This window comes from Camelus bactrianus, chromosome X (assembly GCF_048773025.1).
Source record: "Camelus bactrianus isolate YW-2024 breed Bactrian camel chromosome X, ASM4877302v1, whole genome shotgun sequence".
In the NCBI taxonomy this organism is placed as follows: Eukaryota; Metazoa; Chordata; class Mammalia; order Artiodactyla; family Camelidae; genus Camelus; species Camelus bactrianus.
The window spans coordinates 80,524,260-80,549,587 of record NC_133575.1 but is presented as its reverse complement, the minus strand read 5'-3'; the positions used below and the strand labels follow the sequence as shown (position 1 = coordinate 80,549,587).

The 25,328-nt window shown below is 38.0% G+C and overlaps 1 protein-coding gene across 12 annotated transcripts in view; it reads right to left on the bottom strand.

Moving 5' to 3' along the window:
- The window catches only part of ARMCX1 (armadillo repeat containing X-linked 1), a 57,054-nt gene that overhangs the window by 4,407 nt on the left and 27,319 nt on the right, over positions 1–25,328 (bottom strand). For 5 of the 12 annotated variants that reach the window (XM_074359760.1, XM_074359764.1, XM_074359761.1 and 2 more), the window contains 2 exons: positions 16,426–16,528; positions 13,376–15,284 (listed from right to left, as the gene is read on the bottom strand). In XM_074359760.1, the coding sequence (XP_074215861.1) occupies positions 13,781–15,151 (1,371 nt within the window). In that variant the 5' untranslated portion in view covers positions 15,152–15,284; positions 16,426–16,528 and the 3' untranslated portion in view covers positions 13,376–13,780. Of the gene's footprint in view, positions 1–10,257; positions 10,348–13,375; positions 15,285–15,532; positions 15,648–15,848; positions 15,900–16,425; positions 16,529–17,441; positions 17,745–25,328 lie in introns of those variants that run through there. The other 7 variants (XM_074359762.1, XM_074359765.1, XM_074359767.1 and 4 more) reach the window with 6 other exon arrangements.

Sequence of the window (25,328 nt, the reverse complement as noted above, 5' to 3'; positions counted from 1 at the left end):
ATAGTAAAGCTGTTGAAAATATCTTAAAATCAGCCATAAAACAAAAACCCCAGATTTCTTTCAAAGGAGTAAAAATTAAACCGATAGCCAACTTCTTAACAGGAGAAAATGGAAGCCAGACAATAGAAGAATATCTTTAAAGGGCTGAAAGAAAATTACTGCCAACTTAGATTTATATGCCATAGACAATATCTTTCACCTATATATGTGAAGTAAAGGCATTCTCAGACCAAAATAAAAAAAAAAAATCACTGGCAAATTCACGCTAGAAGAAATACTGAAAGTTGTTCTTCAGGCAGAATGAAAACTTATCTTCTTAAATCAGGAAGAAAAGAAGCACAAGGGAAAGAGTAAATATGTGAGTATATCTAAACAATTATTGAATATATAAAACAATGATAAGAATGTCTTGAAATATTGAAATATATGGAGGGTTAGATTGAAAACATACAGAAAATTGGAATACATGACAACAATGGCTTGTAAATTAAGGTAAGGCTAAGTGGAGTTAGCATTTTAAGTTCTGTGAGTCATCTGGGAAGAAGGTAAAAGAACCAATTCAGAGAGAGGGTACAGCTCAGTGGTAGAGCAAATGCTCAGCATGCGTGAGGCCTTGGTTCAATCCCCAGTACCTACATTAAAAATAAATAAATAAACAAATAGACTATACTTCAATAAAAATAATAAAAGAACCAATTCATAATAGGCTTAGAAAATCAAGAATGTATGTTGTAACAATAGTACATTAGTATAACTTTCAGGCTAATAGAGGAAAAAAGAACAGTTTAAACATTCAATAAATCCAAAAGAAGAGAGAAAAGAAATTGGAACATAGAGTAGACAAGTCAAATAGAAAGCACTGAATAAGATAAGAGATTAAACTTCAAATGTATCAGAAATTACATTAAATGAAACAGATTAAATGTTCACTTCAAACATAAATATTGCAAGATTGTGCGCCCAGATTGAATAAAAGTAACAAAACCTAGCTAAAGAGGCATGTAAAACTTGAACCTACAGAAAGTTTGAAAGTGTAAAAATGGAACACATACATCTTAAAAACACTAGCCGAAACAAAGAGCATTACTAGAGATAAAGAGGGATACTCTATGAGGAAAAACTATAATTCACAAGAAAGATGTAACAATTCCAAATTTGTACACGTCTAACAACAGAGCTTCAAAATACATAGAGCAAAAATGAACAGATCTATAAGAAATAACAGAGGTGCCTAATCATAGTGGGAGATTTAAGAATGTCTTTATTTTGACAGAATAAGCAGATAAAAATAGCAGAGATGTAGAAGATTTGAACTTGATTAGCAAACATGACTCAATTAGTTCAATCCATGATTGGTATAACACTACACTCAACAACCACAAAAGATACATTCAAAAAACATATGGGATCATATGCAAAGGATATGTCATTTTATTGCACTTCACCTTATTGTACTTTGCAGATACTGCATTTTTCACAAATTGAAGGTTTGTGACAACCCTACTTCAAGAAAGTCTATTGGTGCCATTTTTCCAACAGCATTTGCTCACTTCATGTCTCTGTGTCACAGTTTGGTAATTCTCACAACATTTCAAACTTTTTCATTATTATTATATTTGATACAGTGATCTGAAGTCAGTGATCTTTGATGTTACTTTTGCAAAAAGATTATGACTCACTGAAGGCTCCAATGATGGTTAGCATTTTTTTAGCAATAAAGCATTTTAAATTAAGGTATGTACATTATTCTTTAAACATAATTATATTGCATACTTAAATAGACTACAATATAGTGTAAACATAACTTTTATATGCACCAGGAAACCACAAAATTCATGTGACTCACTTTATTGTGATATTTGCTTTGTTGTGGTATCTGGAACTGAACCCACAATATCTCTGAGGAATGTTTTTTTTTTAATTTCTTTTTTTTTAACATTTTTTATTGATTTATAATCATTTTACAATGTTGTGTCAAATTCCAGTGTAGAGTACAATTTTTCAGTTATACATGAACATATATATATATATATATATTCATTGTCACATTTTTTTCTCTGTGCACTAGCATAAGATCTTGTATATATTTCCTTGTGCTATACAGTATAATCTTGTTTATCTATTCTACAATTTTGAAATCCCAGTCTATCTCTTCTCACCCCCCACCCCCTTGGCAACCACAAGTTTATATTCTACGTCTGTGAGTCTATTTCTGTTTTGTATTTATGCTTTGTTTGTTTTTGTTTTTGTTTTTGTTTTTGTTTTTAGATTCCACATATGAGCGATCTCTGAGGAATGTTTTGATCATATACTGGGCCATAAAACATAAAGCAAGTTTTAACAAATTTCAAAAGGTTAAAATCATACAGGGTATGTTCCCTAACCATGGTGCAATTAACTAGAAATCAGTAATTAGAATATATCTACATTTTTTGAATTAGGAAATAAGTTACTAAATAACCCATGAGTCAGAGAAGAAATCATAATTAAAATTAGAAAATATTTTGCATGAGACTGTAATGAAAATATTACATTCAACGTTACAGAGGATAGTCTGCTTCTAACTATGATGACCTACCAATAGACCACTCCTTCCACTTAGAAGGGCAAGAAAAGGTGAAAAAATTAATTGTTATTATATTTTTAAAAATTAAATTGTTTAAAGACATTGGAGAGCTACAAAAACAGCCAGGATTTGAAGTACCAAAATCGTGGAGAGAAGGGAAACTTAAAGAGGTGAAACCCATTTGACACCAAGTTTCCTCTTTGAAGCACTTGTCAATTCATTATCAGCATGGGTGGAGAGACTGAAATAAGCTGCTAACAGGCAAAAAAAAAAAAAAAAAAAAAAAAAAAACCTGAGTAGAACTTTTAGCAGTCACACAGAGCTAAGGATTCAAAATCTAGAACTTAGGGCTACCTACACATCCAGGATTTGATGGGCTAAGATCCTGGAGAGAAGGAAATTACAAAGAAATGAAACAAGAAGTCTGAGCTGATTTTCTCCTTCAGGCATTCACCATTCTTAATAAGTGTAGGGCTAGAAGCAAAGAAGCCAAGTAGAAAGAGGCAATTAAGAAGCTAGGAAGATAAACTGAGCTATTGGCAGCTTCATACTGCAGGAAAGATAAAAATCAAAGTTTGTAGATTTCCCAGACTAAATGAACTAATAAATTTCCCAGGCTGTCATTTAGAACCCCTGAAGGATTAGACCCTAGGAATAAGGGCGAAGTGAAAATAGAATAGGTCTGACAAAGATTAAAATCCAACCTCAAGTTAAATTCTTGATTGGCTTAAAGTAATTTACTCTCACACTGTCTTCCCAAAGCTAAAGTAAACCTACAAATCAAGAAACGTCACCTAAATTTTCTAGAATTTTTCATTCATAATGTTTAGCATTCAAACAAAATCACACCAAGAGATATGACAAACAGAATTTTGTAAAGGAGAAAAGAAACCAAGAGAAAAATAAATAGTAGACGGTAGAAATGGACCTATAGAAGATTAAGCTATTAGAGGTATCAGGCAGAGACTTTAAAAGGATTGTGTTTAATACATTCAAGAAAACAGAGAACAAGGTAGACAATTTCACTGGGGGTGAATTTCAAGTGAGGGGGAGGGGGAGAATCAAATGGAAATTCTCAAACTAAAAAAAAATGTAATAGTGACTTTCAGTTTCAACTCCAACATGTAAAGAGCTTCAAAGTGCTCATTACCCTCCTCACAATAAGTAAAATGCTGAACAAATAGAAAGTAACAACTTTTATAAGATCTATCAAAGAATTGAGGTCCCCCAGCAACTCCAAAGTCTAGAGATTCAGAAGTAATCACAGCTAAGATAAGCTTACTAAAGCAGAAAGCTCGGGAGCCAGTAACTGGTCAAAACACTTAAATGGTCATTTTGAATTGCTAGAGGCTGGGTGCTGACTGGCTTAAAAGTTAAAAATCTATGGGCGGGTACACTTTTGGGGGCATTATCACATTTTCATCATTTTTACCTGAAAAAACTCAACAGGTTCTCATAATGAAGCTGAGAAACTTTCCCTTATGTTTCTATCAGGCAGAAGGGAAAATAACCCCTTTAAATTATGCCCAAGGGAAAAATAACCATTTTGAAATACTCCAGAGTGTTTTCCATAACAAAGGCTATCCTGAAAGGGAAACTACTTTACCAGGGCCTTATCTGACCTGGGGGAAGGACAACTGGCCAGCTCCAGCTCCATCTAGACTTCCTGTCTTATGTAAAGGGAGAAAAAAAAAAACACCATTAATCAACTGGATCTAGTTAACATTTGTAGAATATTTAATCCAACAACAGCAAAAAATACACATACTTCTTAGTCTCACATAAAATATTAACTAAGATAGTTCACATTTTAGGCCATAAAACACAACAAGTTTAAAAGAGTAGAAAGCATACAAAGTATTCTCTCAGACCACATGGAATTAAACTAGGAATCAATAACAGAAAGATAGCTGTAAAATCTCTAAATATGTGAAGATTAAACAACATACTCCTAAATAAAACATGGGTCAAAGAAAAAGTCTCAAAAGAAAATTTTAAATATTTTAAAATAAATGAAAATACAACTTATCAAAAATTATGGTATCCAGTGCTTAGAGGAAATTTATGGAATTTAATGCATTTACAGATTTCCTCTGCTTTTTGAAAGCTTGCTTAATGCCACTTCTTTTTTCATAAAAGACCTACATTAGTATCTGTTTTTGCTAACTGAAAGAAATCCAAAGATAGTTTTTACTTTTATGAAAAAGGGCAAAAAGCAAAAACGGTGTTCAGCATTTGTTTTGCAGCCAGCTGTTATAGAGGCAGTGCACCTGAGCAGGGAGAGTGGCCCCACCAAGCTCCTTCCCTGTGAACTACACTCAGCATCTCAGCATCAAGCTGCCATAAGTTTGAATTGTGTCCGTGAGCATCTGTGATTTATCTCAATTTATTTTGTGCATCCATTAATAATATTTGTCCTAAGGTAATTGCTTCCTCACTTTAAGCCATTCGGCTTATAAAACGTTTCACAGGAAAAGTCTACTCTTGGACAGCAGGTGAAACCTGTATTAAAAAATAAGAAAAAGGGGAAGTGTGGCCAAGATGGTGGAGTAGGAAGCCCCTGAATTCACCTCCTCCCACGGGCACATCAAAATTACAACTATTTACAGAGCAACTGTCAATGAGAATGACCTGAAGACTAGCAGGAAACATTTTCCACAATTGAAGATATAAAGAAGAAACCACAATGAGAGCAGTAGGAGTGGCAGACACGCAGTATAGCCAAGACACAAGACACCCCTGGGTAGGTGACCTACAAATGGGAGGATAAACACAATCACAGAGATTCTCCCCAAGGAGCAAAGGATCTGAGCCCCATATTGGGCTCCCCAGCCTGGGGTTCTGCATCAGGAAGATGAGCCTCCAGAATGTCTGACTTTGAAGGCCATTGGGGCTTACAAACAGAAGAGCCTGAGAGTTACAGGAAACAAAGACTCTGCTCTTAAAACTGATGGCAGCTATTTTGGGGAGCTCGTTCTACTACAAGGACACCGGTGCCAAGTGCCATTCTGGAGTCCTCCCTCTAGTCTATTAGTGCCAGGGGCTTATCCATCCTCCAGTAAGCAGGCACTAGTCCTAGGAGGACAACACAGGCTGAGTAGCCATCTATATAGAGACCTGGCCCCACCTACCAGTTGGCCAGTACTAGCCCCAGGACCCTCCCATGCAACCAGCTGCACTAGGACCCAGTTTCACCTACCAGTAGGCTGGCAGCCACCACAAGAAGCAAGGCATTGAAGCTAACCAGGCCAGGGGCCAGACCCACCTATGAGCATGCCCATAACAGTCAACTCAATCACAACAGAAGGGCTCATGTAGTCCACGTACAATGCACCACTAGAGCATATAGCTCTGTTGGCCAGAAGGGAGTTCACTGCTGTGCCCCATCTCCTACACAAGGCCACTTATCCAAGATTGGGAAACATAACTGACCTGCAAATTACATGGAAATAAACAGAGAATTAGGCAAAATGATGAGACAGGGGAATATGTTTTAAACAAAGGAATAAAACAAAACCCCAGAAGAAGAACTAAGTGAAGTGAAGATAAGCAATCTACTTGATAAAGCATTCAAGGTAATGATCATACATATACTTACTGAACTTGGGAGAAGAATAGATGAACACAGTAAGAATTTCAACAAAGAGGTGGAAAATATAAAGAAGGATCAGACAGAGCTGAAGAATATGATGACTGAAATAAGAAATACACTAGAAGGAATCAACAGTAGATTAGATGATACAGAGAAATGGATCAGTGAACTGGAAGACACAGTAGTGGAAATTACCCAAGCCGAACAGAAAAAAAGAAAAAAAAAGAATTTTTTAAAATGAGGATAGTTTAAGAAACCTCTGGAACAACATCAAGCTAACATTTGCATTAGAGGGATTCCAGGAAAAGAGAGAGAGAAAGGGGCAGAAAACTTATTTGAAGAAGTAATAGCTGAAATCTTCCCTAATGCAGGGAAGGAAACAAACATTTCCTCTAAGACCAGGAATAAGACAAGAATGCCCACTCTCACCACTTTTATTCAGCACAGTACTGGAAGTCCTAGCCACAGCAATCAGACAAGAAAAAGAAATAAAAGGCATCCAAATTGTAAAGGAAGAAGTAAAACTTTCACTGTTTGCAGATGACACGGAATTATGCATAGAAAATCTTAAAGATGCCACAAAAAAACTATTAGAACTAAGAAGTAAAGTCAGTAAGGCTTCAGGATACAAAATTAATATTCAGAAATCTGTAGCATTTCTAAACACTAACAACAAACTATCAGACAGAGAAATTATGAAAACATTTACAATTACATAAAAAAGAATTTTAAAACCTAGGAATAAATCTAACCAAGGAGATAAAAGACCAGTACTCAGAAAACTATAAAACATTGATAAAAGAAACTGAAGACAACACAAAGGGAAATATATATCATGCTAATGGATTGGAAGAATTTAATATTGTTAAAATTACCATACTACCCAAACAATCTACAAATTCAAATGCAATCCCTATCAAAATATCAATAGCATTTTTCAAACAACTAGAACAAGTAATTCTAAAATTTGTATAGAAATACAAAAGACCCAAAATAGCCAAAGCAATCTTGATTAAAAAGAACAAAGCTGGGGGTACCACATTTCCTGATTTCAAATTATACTACAAAACTACAGTAATCAAAACAGTATAGTACTGACACAAAACCAGAAACATAGGTCAATGGAACAGAATAGAGAGCCCAGAAATAAACCCACATTTATAAGGACAATTAATCTATGACAAAGGAGGCAAAAATATACAATGGGGAAAAGATAGTCTCCTCAATAAATGATGTTGGGAAGACTAGACAACTACATATAAAAGAATCAAACTGTACAACTTTCTCACACCATATACAAAAATAAACTCAAAATGGATTAAGACTTAAGTGTAAGACCTGAAACTATACAACTCCTAGGAAAAAACATAAACAGTGTGTTCTTTCAATCAATCTTAGCAATATTTTCTTGGATATGTCTCCTTAGGCAAGGGAGAAAAAAGCAAAAATAAACAAATGGTACTACATGAAATTAAAAAGCTTTTTCACAGTGAAGGAAAATATCAACAAAACAAAAAGGCAGTCTACTGAATGGGAGAAGACATTCGCCAATGATATAACCAATAAGGGGTTAAAGTCTAAAATATGCAAACAATTCATACAAATCAACTTTGAAAAAAACAAAAACTCAAAAAATGGGCAGAGGACCGGAAAAAACAGTTTTTCCAAAGACATACACATGGTCAACAAACACATGAAAAAATACTCACATCTCTAATCACCAGGGAAATGCAAGTTAAAATCAAAATGAGCTCTCACCTCACACCTGTCAGAATGGCCATTATTTTAAAAAAAATAATAACAACAACAAGTATTGGTGAGGATGTAGAGAAAAGGGAACCCTCATGCCTGTTGGCAGGAATATAAACTGGCGCAGCCACTATCAGTAAGGAGATTCCTCAAAAAATTAAAAATAGAACTACTGTAATCCATCAATTTCACTTCTGGGTATTTTTCCATAGAAAAAACACTAATTCAAAAAGATATATGCCCTGCTATGTTTACTGCAGCAATTATTTACAGTAACCAATATATGGAAGCAACCTAAATGTCCACCAAAGGATGACTGGATAAAGAAATTTTGATACATATATACACACAATGAAATACTACACAGCCATAAGATGAATAAAATCTTGCCATTGTGACAGCGTGGATGGACCTTGAGGGTATTATGCTAAGTAAAGTAAGTCAGACAGAAAAATACAAATATTATATGATATCACTTATATGTGGAATCTAAAAAATAGTAAAAATGAAGTTATTTACAAAACAGAAACAGACTCACAGACATAGAAAAAAAACTTACGGTTATCAAAGGGGAAGGGAGGAGGGATAAATTTGGAGTTCGAGATTTGCAGATACTAATTACCATATATAAAATAGATTAAAAAACAAGGTCCAACTATATAGCACAGGGAACTATATTCAATATCTTGTAATAACCTATAATGAAAAATAATCAAAAAAGAATATATATAATATATATTTGAATCACTTTGCTGTACACCTGAAGCTAACACAATATTGTAAATCAACTATACTTAAACAAAAAAAATTTTTAAAACTTTTAGCCATCCAAAAATAAAAAGAAACTTCTATAATTTGATTAAAAACTATCCACAGAAACAAACAAACATCATAGTTAACGTTGAAATATTCAGAGCTTCCAACTGAGATAAATAACAAGAAGAGGACGGTCAAACCCAAATTAGCAGGATATCTTCTGAGTTTCTAATTTCCTTGGCTTCCCAGATGCTGCCATCCTCTCTAAAGAGAGGACATTGCCTCCTCCCTGCCCCCATGAGCTGCCACAATCACAGAACTGTGCCCTTCCCAAAATGACTGAGAGTGGCAACCTCTGATGTGAAAACATCTGGACATCTGCATGTGGCTGGGCCAGTCCAGTGGCCTCCCCAGACCAGGCAGTCACACATTGTCTCACACAGCACTTCCCAAAGTCCGGGTGATTCTGTTCCAAATAATGCCAGGTGTGAGACATCAAAATTTCATGCAGTGCACATCAGGCTGTGCCACGCTAAGACTAGTGCCTACTCAGTCTCTGTTCAACAGAGGTCCAAAAAGTCTTGGCATCCAACCACACCTAGGGTCACCGTATTACCACCATGACAATTATTATTCTGTATTCAGTGCCCATGGGTGCATGACCCAGTGTCATGGGAATTAAATGGTCACCCCCAAAAGACACAGAGGCACAAAGAGAATACTGCCAATGGTCTCCCAGAAGGAGGAAATAAGGGGAGAAGTGCAAGGGAGGGAAAGGGAAGAAGGATGGGAAGGAAGGAGGGGATGAGAAGAGACCTGCAGGAGTAGATGGACACTGGTCAGGTCTGTGCCCCTGCCACACGGTGGCTTTGTATTACCCAAGTTAACCTCATTTTCATCCCATGTAGAAAAGTCACTCAGCAACCTAAGTTCAAGATATAAACACAGAAGTTTTTATTATTTGCTGCATTCCCAAAGAGCTCATCCTACCTGACACATAGGAGCAGGACAAATAATCAGTTTCTCTGTTTCTTGCCCAAGCCTCACCTATTGGCAACTCCTAAGACTTGACTCTTTCTTCTACACCTTGCTGTGTAGGTATCTACAAAGTTATGGAATCAACATACAGAATTTCATCTCCATCTTTGTCTTCATCAAGGGAAGTTTTGTGTTGAGTATCTATGGAGGCATTATACAGATGTTTGGCTCCATACCAGGCAATTTTAAAGCAACCAATTGCTCATGTTTGGAAGACCAATGCATCTGCCTCTTATTAAGTAATGGAGTGTTCTGGGAAATTTTACCCAACTTACTCAAGTCCCATTTCTTCTTCAGTAAAGATATAATAATACTTACTTGACAGGATTGTTGAGATTAAGTGGAGGAGGGGGAATGGGAGAATACATAAAATGTCAAACAATGTCTGACAAATATTAGGTATCACCCACCGCTTTCTTCTATAATATGCATGTATTTGACATAAATACTTTGCTTATCAAATTGAGTAAGATAATTCTGAAAAAGAGAAAACTCAAGGGCTTCTAGTATTGTTTGAAATTAGTATTATTATAATCTTATTTAAATATTTACATACCTAAAACTAGGCATAAATGCCTTTACTTGTAGCTCTTGTAGAAGAGAAAAACATCTTTTCTCTATCCATCTTTGGTTCTGGGGTGGGACTCTGTGACAAAAGACAGATTAAAAAAAAGAAAAGCACACACATTTATTTAACATAAGTTTTATGACACAGGAGACTTCATAAGGAAATGGAGACCTCAATGAATGGCAAAACCTAAATGCCTATATATTATATTAAAGGAATACAGGCAATTGTGTAAAAGTAAGTAAAATATGTGGAGACTATGAAAAGGAATATATGTATGTGTATGTGTGACTGAAACATTACGCTATACACCAGAAATTGACACAACATTGTAAACTGACTATACTTCAATTTTAAAAGTTTAAAGAGCATAAAATATGTGGAGACTACAGGAAGATAAAAGTTATTTTAACAAGGTATGTTTTACAGAATTCTCTCAACTCCCATCTCTGGTGATAATAATGCCTTTCCTCCTGGTATAGGAAGGGCATCTCTCACATTGGATTTTAATCTCCTGTTTTCAGGAGAAAAGGAGGTCACACTACTCTTCTTGTACCTGCTATTTTTCAAGTGCTTTTAGCACAAAATAATCCTTATGCCAAAGTGACATACTTTGGGGTGGCATATTCTGCCACCCTTCACTCTCATACAAAGTATAAGACAAACTCACAAATTAAGAATAAATCAAGCTAACAAAACTAAACAAATTAAAATTAATACTAATTCCATGAGATGGATAATATTGCTTTGGTGGCTCTAAATTGCAATCTGCAACATTAAATACGATACCCAAGGCAACAACACAGATTCTCTTGATTTAAACATTCCTTCAGTAGGGTGAGCCTGATGACCCCTCCTCAACCCTCTGCCAGTTCCCTGCTATTTTAACAACTTCAGTGAAAATTGAGGGCTATTATGCTAAGTGAAATAAGTCAGACAGAGAAAGATAAGTACTGTATATCACTTATATGTGGAATCTAAGAAGACAAACTTGGAGAAACAGAGAGTGGAATGGTAGTTACCAGGGACAGGGGGGTGGGGGAAATGGGGAGATATTGGTCAGATGGTACAAACCTCCAGTTATAAGATTAAGAAGTTCTGGGGATCTAATGTACAGCATGGTGATTATAGCTAGCAATACTGTATTGTAAATTTGAACGTTGCTAAGAGAATAGATTTTTAAATATTATCACCCAAAAAAGAAATGGTAATTATGTGACAAGATGGAGGTGGTAGCTAATCATCTTGAGATATATATATATATATCTGAATCACTATGCTGTACACCAGAAACTAAGACAACATCATGAATCAACTATATTTTAATAAAAAATAGATAAAATAGATAAATGTATCAATCAACAAGTGTTACACCTTAAACTTATACAATGTTATATATCAATTATATTTCAATAAAGCCAGGGAAAGAAATAACACTAGTGTATGGCAGAACGACACCTTGGAAAAAAGGTGAGCCAAAAATGATCCACCCTGTCTTTTAGCTAATTCAGGGTGTTCATTTTTATCAATCAACTGCTATGTTCCAGCACTACTTTGGCATTTTACTCATAGTACCTCATCTAATCCTATGATATAAGGACTCTTATTATCCACATCCTGACAACTCATTTTAACACATCTCCCTTTTTGGTCTAAATATTTTCTCACTCAATATGTGCTCCAAACATATCCATATAAACCCTGCCCATTCTCCCATTCTATCATCTTCATTTCTAACCTAGCCTATATCCAACATTTTTCTTTCCCAACAATTACACAAAAAAATCAACATACATTACAGATAAGAAAATATAGATAAGGAAAAAGATTTAAATATTAAATTCATGCATTATCTTATTACTCATAGCTATTCTTATTTTGGTATCTAGTCTTTCAATATTTTGTATTTCTCAAAAATGGGATATAGTATGCATATAGTCATGTAATTAGCTTTTCCACTTAATATTGTATGCTGAACTTTTTCCATGTAAATAAGTGAAGTTGCCCATCAACATTTTCAAGAGTCAAATAATGTTTTAATGTGTAGACATATCTTAATTTCTTAGCCAAGTACCTATTTCAAGACACTTGGGACATTCACAGTTTTTCACTCTTCAAAGCGGTGCAAAGATGCACAGCCTTGTACAAGCCAATTATTTCTCCTAAGCCAATTATATCTCCTAAGGACACATTTCTACAAGTGGAATTATTGGGTCAAAGAGCACTCCACAAAGACCCTGCCCCAACCAACCTTATAAAAGAAATATGATAGAAGCGTGAAAATTTATTCTTTCTTCTATTACGTTTTCCTATTATTTCAAAATAATAACTAATGTATTCACTCACATACATACCAGAGCTGGACAAGAAAGAGGATGTTTTCCTATCAAATGTCCTCAGGATCCTAAAATAAAACTGTCCCTCTCTGTATGTCCCCAGGATAGGTTCCAGCACTTCTTTGGTCAAAGCGTCTCTCACTTCCTTCCTCCCCTTACCACTCCCATGGCCAGCAGTGAAACTTCACGCCCTTAGCATCTATGCCTGAACTGTGGCGGTAACTTCCTAACTGGTGTTCCACTCTCCAGGGGCCACTCCAGTCCCCACCCCAACTCTGACCCATTCTGCACACAAGTCAGCCACATCATTTTCCTTTCATTCTGTTATTCCTCTGGTCACAAAAGGCTTTGGTGTCTCCCAGGGGTGGGTGGAGTAATACACAGACATCTATTTATAAATTGGGGATCTTCCATGAATGGGATTCACCCCAACTGCTGGACTGTATTTCCCATCACTTCCTCTCTGCACACTATATACTCCAGGCAAGCCAGCCTCCTCTCTCTGGGGTAGGATTCCCACCTCCATGCCTTTCTTCCCATTACTCCTCCCTCTTCCAATGCCCTTTTATCCCATTTTTAGTCTGTCATTTAAGCCCAGCTTAAAGTGTCCCTTCCTTTGAGGGGAGCATTGTTGCCTGCAGAAGTTTCTGCTGCTTCTAAGAACTAATAGGAAACAGCTGGCCATGATTAGAGAGTCTCAGTTTTGTCAGTATCTTTTTGTTTCCTTACATCTTGCCTTTCCAAATACATCATAAATTCAAGAACATAACTTTTTTCTTTGCTTGTTAAAACATACAAGTTTATTGATGAAACACAAGTCTAAGATTAACAAATGTAAACCAATACAAAAGTGTAGCTTATTCGTGATTAGTTTGCTGTCAGTTTAAGTAGAGGAAAGAGTAAAAATATCTCAATCTAGGTAGCAACATGAAATCAATAAATGTTTTCTTTGTACAACCCCTAGTATTCACTTGACGTCCTTAAAATGGTCCAGCCTAAAACCCATCATCATAGCCAGCATCACTGTTGATACGTGATATTCATTATCCCAAAATAGCAGCTGAAAGGATCTCTTTGCCATACAAGCACAGTGAAAAAGAAAGAATTTACAAAATTGTTCCCAAGTGCAAACTAAAAAAAAAAAAAATCTCAATATTGTTTGGGACAGACCCCAGTTAGAGTTTGGTCAATACTTTTAGGACTTTTACTTTCACCACCAGATCACTGTGATTTGCTAATGCTTTGATTTTTTTAACACACACTCCAGATTCCTTGAATAAGAAAAAAAGTGAACTTCTGCTGAATTCTTTCCTGGATGAGGCAAGCCCTTCATTTTTTATGTTGTCATTTATATTCTCAAATAGGGTAAGGATATTAAGAAGAATCTCTCTGTCCCATTCTTTATTAAAAAGGGAAATCAATTCTGATGGTACTTTACAACTGACCAGCTCTCTTGTCATGGCTGGATTTTCAGTAAAGTTTATGATTAGTTTCATAATCTGAACCTTGGTGAAGTAATTTCCCAGGAATAACAAAGCAAAAAGGTCTGGAAAAGAATAGGAAAGTAAATGTTGGTAATGATTAGTCACAGTCATGTTGGTTAACAGCCTTAGTCCAGCCATCTGCACAGCTGAGTCCAAACGACAGATCATGGTGTCATCACACACTTGTATGATATAAGTCTTAATCTTGCCCTGATTTTCCGCATTCACACTCAGGTTATTAAGGGCATTGTATGCCTTTTCCCTAATAATGGGATCTTTCGTTTTTATCAGTTTTGCAATAATTGGCAGACCACCCAATTCACGAATGGCATTTTGGTTAAATGAATATGCTGCATTGTTACCCAGAGTGACCAAGGCTACTTCTTGAGTAAAAGGATCATTAGATCTTTCAAGGATGTTAAGGACCTTTTGAAGGTCATTAGTACCCAGAACATCATCAATTTTATAGGGAAAGTTGAACTTGCCCCTTCGAACAGACCATGATGTAGTTGTAGTTGGAGTCCTGGTGCTCTTACCTCGGGTCCTTCCCTTAGACTTGCTACTTGCCCTGCCCCCAGCCCTAGCCCCATTCCTCACAGGGTGGCAGCCTCCACCCCTGATTCCTGGACAGGGTAAACCAGGTGCAAGCATTCTGGTCCCAGAGATGGTACTCAGCCTGGCCCCTCTGCCCGCTCTTGCACTTGCCTGTTCCTTCAGGATGCTGAAAAGAGCCTTGGCCTTGGCCTCTAGGCCACCTCCGCTCTGGGCCTTCAAGTGGGCCTCTGCCTTTACATCAGGTCCACTCTTGAGTTCCACGCCCACCTCAGCCTTGGCCTTTGAGTCACCCTGAACTCTAGCTCCAGGTCCAGCCCCAGCATTAGCCTTAGCTCCTTTCCCAGTCTCTGCAATATCACTAGATTCCTCCTCCTCATCGTCATTGTCATCATTCCAGATTTTCCCGCTCTCATCTCTTCCCCAGGTCAGTCTGTATACGCAGTAGCAGGCACCAGCCCCAATCACCACACCAGCGGCCACGCAGCCAGCTTCCCGAGTACGACCCATACTGGGGTGAATGTCTGAATTCTTAACCCGGGCACAGAGGGCTTGCTCTGGCCCAGAGGAGTGCTCCCACGTTGAGGGCGGAGTCTTCAGCTACAGCTTGCAGGCTCTGCTACAGCTGCAGATACTGCAGGACCTAAGAATGAAAGAAAGATTTGAGACTTCAGCCTCCTCCTTTTGTGCCTTTGTATGCAGACAGACTGAACTTCAGGCTAACAAACAGACCAAACATACAGGAACATGGCAGGGACTCAAGGCTAGATCACTGATTCCTTTCTTCAATTGGGAAGGTAATTTTGAAAATTTTCCCCACCTCCAGATTCTCCAACCTCATGTTCAACCACCCCGGTATATTAAATTTAAGATATCTAATCAGTTCCCTACCTCCCCTGCCCCTCCAGATGTCCTGGGGGCAGTGGCACCCCCACATAGACCCACACGGGTCCCAGCAGTTTCTTCCTTCTACTTCTTGCCTGGAAGTGCACTGCGTTCTGCAAACCTGAATACAAAGGGATGAGGAGGGTGGTGCTGAGCGCTCAGGACATATAGACCTCACCAGGGACGGGACACACGTCACTCTCCAGAATCACTAACCCTAGTCCCACATAGCCCAATATTTCCCACCTTTGGTTATCCCCCTCTTCTCATTAAGCTGCGGCTTTTAAGTTCATTATGACCCTCCCCCTTTTCCTTCAATTACCTTCAAGCCTCCATCCCACCCTCACCCTTGAAAGTCACTTCCTTCCAAGGTGATGACATAACTCCTTTCCTGTGAAAAAATGGGTGGTGGTGGAGCAAGGGTGTCTAGAAGTCAGACAGGCGATACACAAAGGTCTCCAACTCCGCCCATGCCTCTGCCACCCCCACCGTCTCAGAGGTAGCAGGATACTCCCACCCCCACCCATTATACTGACTTCCACTGCTCGGGAGGAATTTCCTTCCTCCCTCATCTCAGTTTCCGCCTCCACCAAACCTAAGGACTGACAACTCTGGAACCGAGTGCTTGGTAGACAGACCAACACCAAGGACACTGTATCCCAAAGAGTAATCTGCAGCAAGGTCCTCCCCACCCCCGGGCTCTCGTGACACCCTCGTCCTCCTAGCCACTTGCTTCCTGGTCTCATACCTGCAGAGCACTTTTGCAAGCTCCGCAATGGTATGAAGAGGAAGGAAGGAGGGGTATGCAGAGGAGGTCCATGGCTCCCTGGAGTTTGCAGTCTCCACCATTCTCCACCCCAGGGATCCCTAAATATGCCGCCACCCTCACTCTGACCTACTTGTTTCTGGACAATTTTCCTCTTCTTCCTGCTCTTAGGGTTGGATTGGCCTTCAGGCGCAAGATCCACAGACACAGACAGGCGACACGGCAGAGACGGATGGCTAGGCGGACAGAACAGCACTTCAGACAGTCCCAATACCAGCTTTTCCAAATGTAAGGTTCTGCTTGTCAAACGGATTTCACCTTTTGGTCTCTCACCCTACTCCCACTTATCAGGAGTCCGCTGACAGCAGCCCTCTTCCTGCAAGGACGTCCATCCACCCCCCCCCTCCCCTCCCCCTCCCCCATCCCCACCACCCAGCCTCAGCCCCAGCCCCAGCCCCAGCGGTCAGCCATTTTCCCAGCAAAAACCACACCCCTTTCGAACAACTGGAAAGAGGGGAAGCGGGGAGAAGGAGTGCGGAAAACCGGAGGAGAAAAAGAAAACCCAAAGGTCTCATTGATCCCCCTCCCGGGCGCATTCCCAGCCCCAACGACAACCATTTTTCCTTCACGCGTTGTCATAGCCAAGTTGGTGCATAAAATAGCAGGGAGATTGCTAGAGAGTTAGTAATGCGCCCAAGTAAAGGCGAGGACCTCCGTCATCCCCGCCCTTCTGGGGGCCATGGGGCAATCCCACCTCTGCACGGACCTGCAGGGTTTCGGGGCGGATTGTTTATTCCTTTCTCTGAGTGGTACAGGGCCCTACTGAAATACTTGGGGAATGACAAGACAGACGCACAGTTCCAAGATTCTGGCTTGCTAGATGTGCCAGCACACAGAACAAGAATCTTAATATCTGCCCTTCCCGATTCAAGACCCTAGAAGCCAAAGGTTTCAAGTTTCCCCCTCCTGGTTTGGGGTCTTCCCTGGAATCCAGCCCCTCCTCCCCAGTGTCCATCATTTTCGTTCTTGGAAGGGCTGAGGGTAGTGCAAGGATGTGGCGAAAATGGGCCTTGTCCCTCTTCGGTCTCCGCCCTCCTCCGCCACCCGCACTGCAGGGATCCCCGGGGCAGCGCCCATCCACACACAGACCTGCTGGGATCAAAGCAGTTATCTCCTCTTTCTCTCCTGGCCACAGGCCCGCCCGCCCTCCGGGCAATAAGGAGATGGCAACCGGACCAAAGGAAGACCGGGATTAGAAAAACGTCTGCACACGTCGGCTCCTGCTCACGTGAGGGCTACGTCACTCCTGAGCTCAGGACCCCAATTACCACTCCCACCAGCAGTGCGGCAGGAGCTGGCCCACCCCTCTCCTTCCCTTCCGCGGCAGGTCCTGCCACTCATTTTCCTCTGCCAACCCGAGACCAGAAATACTTCTCTTGTGGTTGCAATTTACCTTTCTTTGGTTAACGGAGACCGCATCTGCTCCCATATCCATTGGTCTTTTCTTCCTCTTTGAGGAATAATTTTTCTCTCTACTCCCTGTCCACCCACCTCTCCTCCACTCCCTCCAACCTAGCCTCAGAGGTCCAGCATTTCCCCTGCACCTCCATACAAAATGAGAGTCAAGATCTCAAAAAAGATGGGTAGTGGGAATGCGTTACTTTCTTAAACTTTTCTGTTTACTTTTTAAAAAATCAGCGATGCATTATTCTTACACTGAGAAAATAAAATGATGCTATTTTCATTTGTGTGGAGTAGAATTTAAGTGGGAGGGGAAAACCCAAAGGCCTCATTAATTTTATTATATTTGTTTATAACACAAGGAAAATGTTTTCACGGGTTACAGTTAAAAAGCAGCTTTCAAAACATAGTAAACTGTTTTAAAATTATTTCACTTATTTCAAATGTACAATTTGATGAATTTTGATAGATGAATGTATACATCAATGAAACCAGCACCACAATCAAGATAGCTAACATTTCCATCACTCCCCAAGAGATGCAAATTTTAATTTCCCAATTTATCCTTTCCCACCCGCTTTACACCGGGTAACCACAAGTTTGTTCTCTATGTCAGTGAGTCTGTTTCTGTTTTGTAGATAAGTTCATTTGTGTCCTTTTTTTTTAAGTTTCCACATATAAGCAATATCATATGGTATTTTTCTTTCTCTTTTTGACTTACTTCACTTGGAATGACAATCTCCAGGTCCATCCATGTTGCTGCAAATGGCATTATTTTATTCTTTCTTTATGGCTGAGTACTTTTCCACTATACACACACACACACACACACACACACACACACACACACACACACATACACACACATACATACACATATACATACATACATACAACATCTTCTTTATCCAGTCATTTGTTGATGGACATTTGGGTTGCTTCCATGTCTTGGCTATTATAAATAGTGCTGCTATGAACACTGGGGTACATGTGCCTTTTCAAATTATATTTTCCTGCAGATACATGCCCAGGAGTAGAATTGTTGGATCATATGGTAAGTCTATTTGTAGTTTTTTGAGGAATCTCCATACTGTTTTCCATAACGGCTGTACAAAACTACATTCCCACCAACAGTGTAGGAGGATTCCTTTTTCTCCACACCCTCTCCAGCATTTATCATTTGTGAACTTTTTAATGATGGCCATTCTGACTGGTGTGAGGTAATATCTCATTGTAGTTTTTATTTGCATTTCTCTGACAATTAGTGATGTTGAGCATCTGTCATGTGCTTGTTGGCCATCTGGATGTCTTCTTTGGAGAGATGTCTGTTTAGGTCTTCTGCCCATTTTTTGATTGGGTTGCTTTTTTTATATTAAGCTGTATGAGCTGTTTGTATATTTTGGAAATTAGTCCCTTGTTGGTCACATCATTTGCAAATATTTCTCCCATTCTGTAGGTTGTCTTTTCGCTTCGTTGATGGTATCCTTAGCTGTGCAAAAGCTTTTAATTTTAATTGGATCCTATTTGTTTGTTTTTTGCTTTTATTTCCATTACTTTCTTGTGATTCAATGGCTGTTCTGAACACCTGCCCCAGATTAGCTTTTAGTCTACTAAGGCTGAGGCAGTTGAGGGTGTAAGGATGCAGAAATAGTCTGATCCTCCTCGCCTTGTCAAAAGGGGAAGGAAGGAGGTGCCGCCCTCCTCCCTCTCTTATTTTCCAGAGTCTCTCATCTGCTGCATTCTGGCACCTGACTCTCTTGCTCACTCCAAAAATATACATGGACAGGTGACCAAGGTGGTAAATGCCACCTTTACTCAGATGACCAACCTGAGTAAATGCCTTTGGCTTCTACCCCTCTTCCTTCCCTCCCTCCCTCCCTCCGACTCCCACAGAGGTAACTTGGGGGTCCAGAGAAGGGATTGCTGTTCCCACTTACCCTTGCAGCTGCGGGGTTTCCACAAAGATTGCTGGGGGAAACTCCCAGGCCTGCTCGCCCTGCCCTTATTCATGGTGGCTGAGTTCACCTTGTTCCTGACACTGTCTGCTGCTACCACCTGGCCTGAGAGGTACAGCCTGCTGGCCTCTCACCTCTGGTCTCCTCACCTCAGGGCACCCAGGGAGAAACTAGCCTTGCTTCAGGGTTACTGCCCACAGCCCACATCCACCTTGGTGTCCCCCTAGCCAACTGTATGCCTGGGCCCGAGGGAGTCTCCCCACTGACCATGTGATTAACCTAGAGAAGGCGGTCTCAGCTGGCCACCTCTGTGTTCTACCTAAAATTATATCAAAGTCATGTGCATGCATATGTTCATTTTAGTGGGAAGAAGGGTCATAGATCTGTTCAGATTCTCACAGGTATCTATGACTTAAAGTTACTAAGAACTACTCACCTAGAAAAAAAGATACACCCCTTCAGTAGAAATCAATATCTGCCACTGTTTCTCGCTCACGTATTATACACATTGTTTATTTTTCCAAATGTGCAAACAACACAGAAATGTATAAATTACAACGTGAAAGTTCCCTGAAATGCCTGTTCCCCCACCAACCACTTTTAACAGTTTCCCCCTTTCTTCATGCAAATACGAAGTGTTGTATGCATATGTATCAAGTTCTAAGTTAACAACAATACAGAACAAAAAGGTTGACACTAAGTGATATAAAGTGCAGTGATTCTGCACTTTAATTTGAGACCTGACATCTTTAAAAATTGGGTCTTTCTCTTTATGTCAACTTTTATGATCTTCAATAAATTTTATGTTTCTTTAGATAGAACATACTCATTACTTGTTAAGTTTATTCCTAGGTATTTTATTGTTTTGTTGCTTTGGGGGATGATATTCCTTTTATGATTATATTTTCTACCAGGTTATTGCCTGTCTAAAGAAAGAATTAATTATGATATACTTACTTTTAGTGACATTTTGCAGACATACCTCATTATATTGCACTTCACTTTATTGCACTTTGCAGATATTGCTTTTTTTCTTTTTTACAAATTGAAGGTCTGTGACAACCCTTCATCAAAAAAGTCTACTGATGCCATTTTTCCAACAGCATTTTGCTCACTTGGTGTCTTTGTGTCACAGTTTGGTAAATCTTACAATATTTCAAACTTTTCATTATTATTATATTTTTATGGTGATCTGTGATCAGTGATCTTTGATGTTACTTTTGCAAAAAGATTACGACTTGCTGAAGGCTCAAATGATAGTTACCATTTTTTAGCAATAAAATATTTTTAATTAAGGGATGCATTATTTTTAGACATAATGCTATTTCACACTTAATAGACTACAGTATAGTGTAAACATAACTTTTATAATCACTGGGGAACCACAAAATTCGTGTTACTAACTTTATTGTGACATTCACTTTATTGTGGTGCTCTGGAACCGAACACACAATATCACTGAGGTATGCCTATAGTTTTTCAGTTATAGCTTTGGTTTTTCTAGGTATGCATGCATAATCATCTGAAAATGATGATTTTTAAATTTTGTCTTTTCGAATATTTATATCTTTTATTCTTTCATTTTTTGGATGTACTGCATCAACCTCCAGAACTATGTTGAATAATAGTGATAACTGAGAGCCTCCTGATCTTGTTCTTGAAGTAAATGAGAATGCCTTTAATATTCATCACATAATATGATGTTTGCTGTTTGTTTCTGTTGTGTTTTTCTTTATCTGTGTTTGTGTGTCTTCAGAGTGAGTGAATGGTTAAAAAGCCACACTTATAATAATCCTTTATGTAAGACAGAAAAATTTAATTGTCCACATTATAATATTGGGAGAGGGAAAGAACAAGGGAGAGTTGCCAAAGTGCTGTGCTTACTGGGAATATGTTGATGAGCAAAAACAGATACTAACTCTGTTCTCATACTGGAAACAAGACCTTAATGGAAAAATCAGATATACATACAAAGTGAGAAAAACACTTTAAAGGAAAGGACACCGTTAATACAGTAAAAGAAATGGCAGAGTCTGGATCAGCAAAGGCTTTCTTGAGGGAGAAAAGGAATGAAATTTTGAGCTGAGATTAAGAAAAGCAGGTGTTAACTAGGAAAAGAGGGAAACAGAAAACAAAAATGTCTCAACTTCTCCACCATTCTGATAACCACTATGATAAGCCATCTACCTCAATCCTAGGTTAAATCCTGTGAAAACCACTGGTAACTTTTCAATTGACTCTTTCAGGTTTTGTTGCTGTTTTATATATCCCAAACCAAAAATAATGTAGATACATCATACATAAGTGTGTGTATATATATATATCTTTTTAAAGTAATTTGAGATCATACAATGCAAACTATTCTGCAAACTATTTTTTCACCTAATATGCCATGTACATCATTGTATCAGCTACAATACTATTCTGTAGTGTGGATTTAACAAAATTTAACCAATCTCTTACTAATTGATATTTAGCCTCTTCCCAATCTTTGTCTATTACAAAAATGCTACAATGGAGACCTTTGTACATATATATTTTGATAATTGTGGCATTATTTCTTAGGATAAATTCCTAGAAATGAAATCATGAAATCACTGGGTCAAAGTGGATGTTCATTTTAAATTTTATCCATGTTGCCAATTTTCATCTCAAGTTTATATATATATATATATATTCCAAAATTTTTCAATTTTTTTACTCTTATTTTATTGAGTTGTAATCAGTTTACAATGTTGTGTCAATTTCCAGTGTACAGCACAATTTTTCAGTTATACATGAACATACATATATTCATTGTCACATACGTTTTCACTGTGAGCTACCACAAGATCTTGTATACGTTTCTCTGTGCTATACAGTATAATCTTGTTTATCTATTCTATATATACCTGTCAGTATCTACAAATTTCGAGCTCCCAGTCTGTCCCTTCCCGCCCCCCTCCCCTTTGGCAACCACAAGTTTGTATTTTATGTCTATGAGTCTATTTCTGTTTTGTATTTATGTTCATTTATTTTAGATTCCACATATGAGTGATCTCATATGGTATTCTTCTTTCTCTTTCTGGCTTACTTCACTTAGAATGACATTCTCCAGGAGCATCCATGTTGCTGCAAATGGTATTATGTTGTCGGTTTTTATGGCTGAGTAGTATTCCATTGTATAAATATACCACAGCTTCTTTATCCATCATCTGTCGACGGACATTTAGGCTGTTTCCATGTCTTGGCTATTGTAAATAGTGCTGCTATGAACATTGGGGTGCAGGTGTCATCCTGAAGTAGGGTTCCTTCCGGATAGATGCCCAGGAGCGGGATTACTGGGTCATATGGTAAGTCTATTCCTAGTCTTTTGAGGAATCTCCATACTGTTTTCCATAATGGCTGCACCAAACTGCATTCCCACCAGCAGTGTAGGAGGATTCCCTTTTCTCCACAGCCTCCTCAGCTTTTGTCATTTGTGGACTTTTGAATGATGGCCATTCTGACTGGTATGAGGTGATACCTCATTGTAGTTTTGATTTGCATTTCTCTAACAATTAGTAATATTGAGCATTTTTTCATGTGCCTATTGATCATTTGCATGTCTTCCTTGGAGAATTGCTTGTTTAGGTCTTCTGCCCATTTTTGGATTGGGTTGTTTGTTTTTTTCTTATTAAGTCATATGAGCTGCTCATATATTCTGGAGATCAAGCCTTTGTCAGTTTCATCTTTTGCAAAAATTTTCTCCCATTTCATAGGTTGTCATTTTGTTTTGCTTATGGTTGCCTTTGCTGTGCAGAAGCTTGTAAGTTTAATTAGGTCCCATTTGTTTATTCTTGCTTTTATTTCTATTGCTTGGGTAGACTGCCCTAGGAGAGCGTGGCTGAGATGTATGTGAGATAATGTTTTGCCTATGTTTTCTTCCAGGAGGTTTATTGTATCTTGTCTTATGTTTAAGTCTTTGATCCATTTTGAGTTTATTTTCATGTATGGTGTAAGGGAGTGTTTTAGCTTCATTGCTTTACATGCTGCTGTCCAGTTTTCCCAACACCATTTGCTGAAGAGACTGTCTGTTCCATCGTATGTTCTTGCATCCTTTGTCAAAGATTAATTGACCAAAAGTTTGTGGGTTCATTTCTGGGCTCTCTGTTCTGTACCATTGGTCCATATGCCTGTTTTTGTACCAATACTATGCTGTTTTGATTACTGTAGCTCTGCAGTATTGTCTGAAGTCTGGGAGGGTTATTCCTCCAGCTTCTTTCTTTTTCTTCAGTAATGCTTTGGCAATTCTGGGTCTTTTGTGATTCCATATAAATTTTATTATGATTTGTTCTAGTTCTGTGAAATATGTCCTGAGTAATTTGATAGGGATTGCATTAAATCTGTAGATTGCCTTGGGCAGTATGACCATTTTAACAATATTGATTCTTCCAATCCAGGAGCATGGGATATCTTTCCATTTTTTAAAGTCTTCTTTAAATTCTTTAATCAGTGTTGTATAGTTCTCCATGTATAAGTGTTTCACCTCCTTGGTTAGTCAATTTTTTTTAATTATAAATGAGATTAAACATCTTCCCATAGGTTTAACCATTCATATTTCTCTTTCTATGATCTGCTTTTCCCCATTTTCCCATTAGGCTTTTCATCTTTTTCTTATTAATACATAAAAACTTTCTATAAGTAAATGAGCTCTTTGATTGTCATAAGTGTTATAAATATTTTCCCAGTTTATAATTTTCTTTGGACTTCTGCTATATAGAATTTTTAAATCTTTATGATACAAAATTTATCAATTATTTCTTTACATTTTGGGGATTTGTGTCCTGCTTAGGAAGGCCTGTATTTTCTTCTAATTTTTATGTGTATGTTTTTAATATTTAAACTTTGGTCCATATAGAATTTTTTTTTTGGTGGCATTGCCTTTGTTATCAGTAAGCCAGAAGTCTGATCCACCATTGCTTTTACACCATTTGTATAAATGTCAACATAGTGAAAAAAGCAAATAACATCTCAGTGTTACTATGAATATATTTTTCCAGCTTTATTGAGTATACGGATTTTTTTTTCCAAACAGTTAGCAAATTGTCCTAATGTTAATTATCAAATAATCTCTCTCTAGCTCACTGAATTTAAGTGCCACCTTTATCATAAACAAAATATCCATATATATTTGGATCTGTTTTTTGATTCTCTATTATATTCCTTTAATCTGTTATTTTTTCTTTTTTATGTACCAAACTGTTTTAATTATATTATCTTTATAATATGTTTTAATATCTGGAAGAGTAAGGCCTCTCTAATTACTCTTCTTTTTTCATAATGTCTTCCCATGTGTTTATTTAGAGATAAAATGTATTATTTTGTTAAATGCCCTTAAAAAAATCCTATTTTTATTTCAATTTGGATTATAGTTAATTCTTAGGTCAACTGAGGGATAATTGGCATCTTTATAAGAATATGTTAACACTTCACACCAGTTAGAATGGCTATTACCAAAAAGACAATAGAGGAAAGGTGCTGGAGAGGATGTGGAGGAAAAGAACCCTTGTACACTCTTGGTGGGAATGTAAATTGGTGCAGCCACTATGGAAAACAATATGGAGGTTTCTTTAAAAATGGAACTACTATATGACCTAGC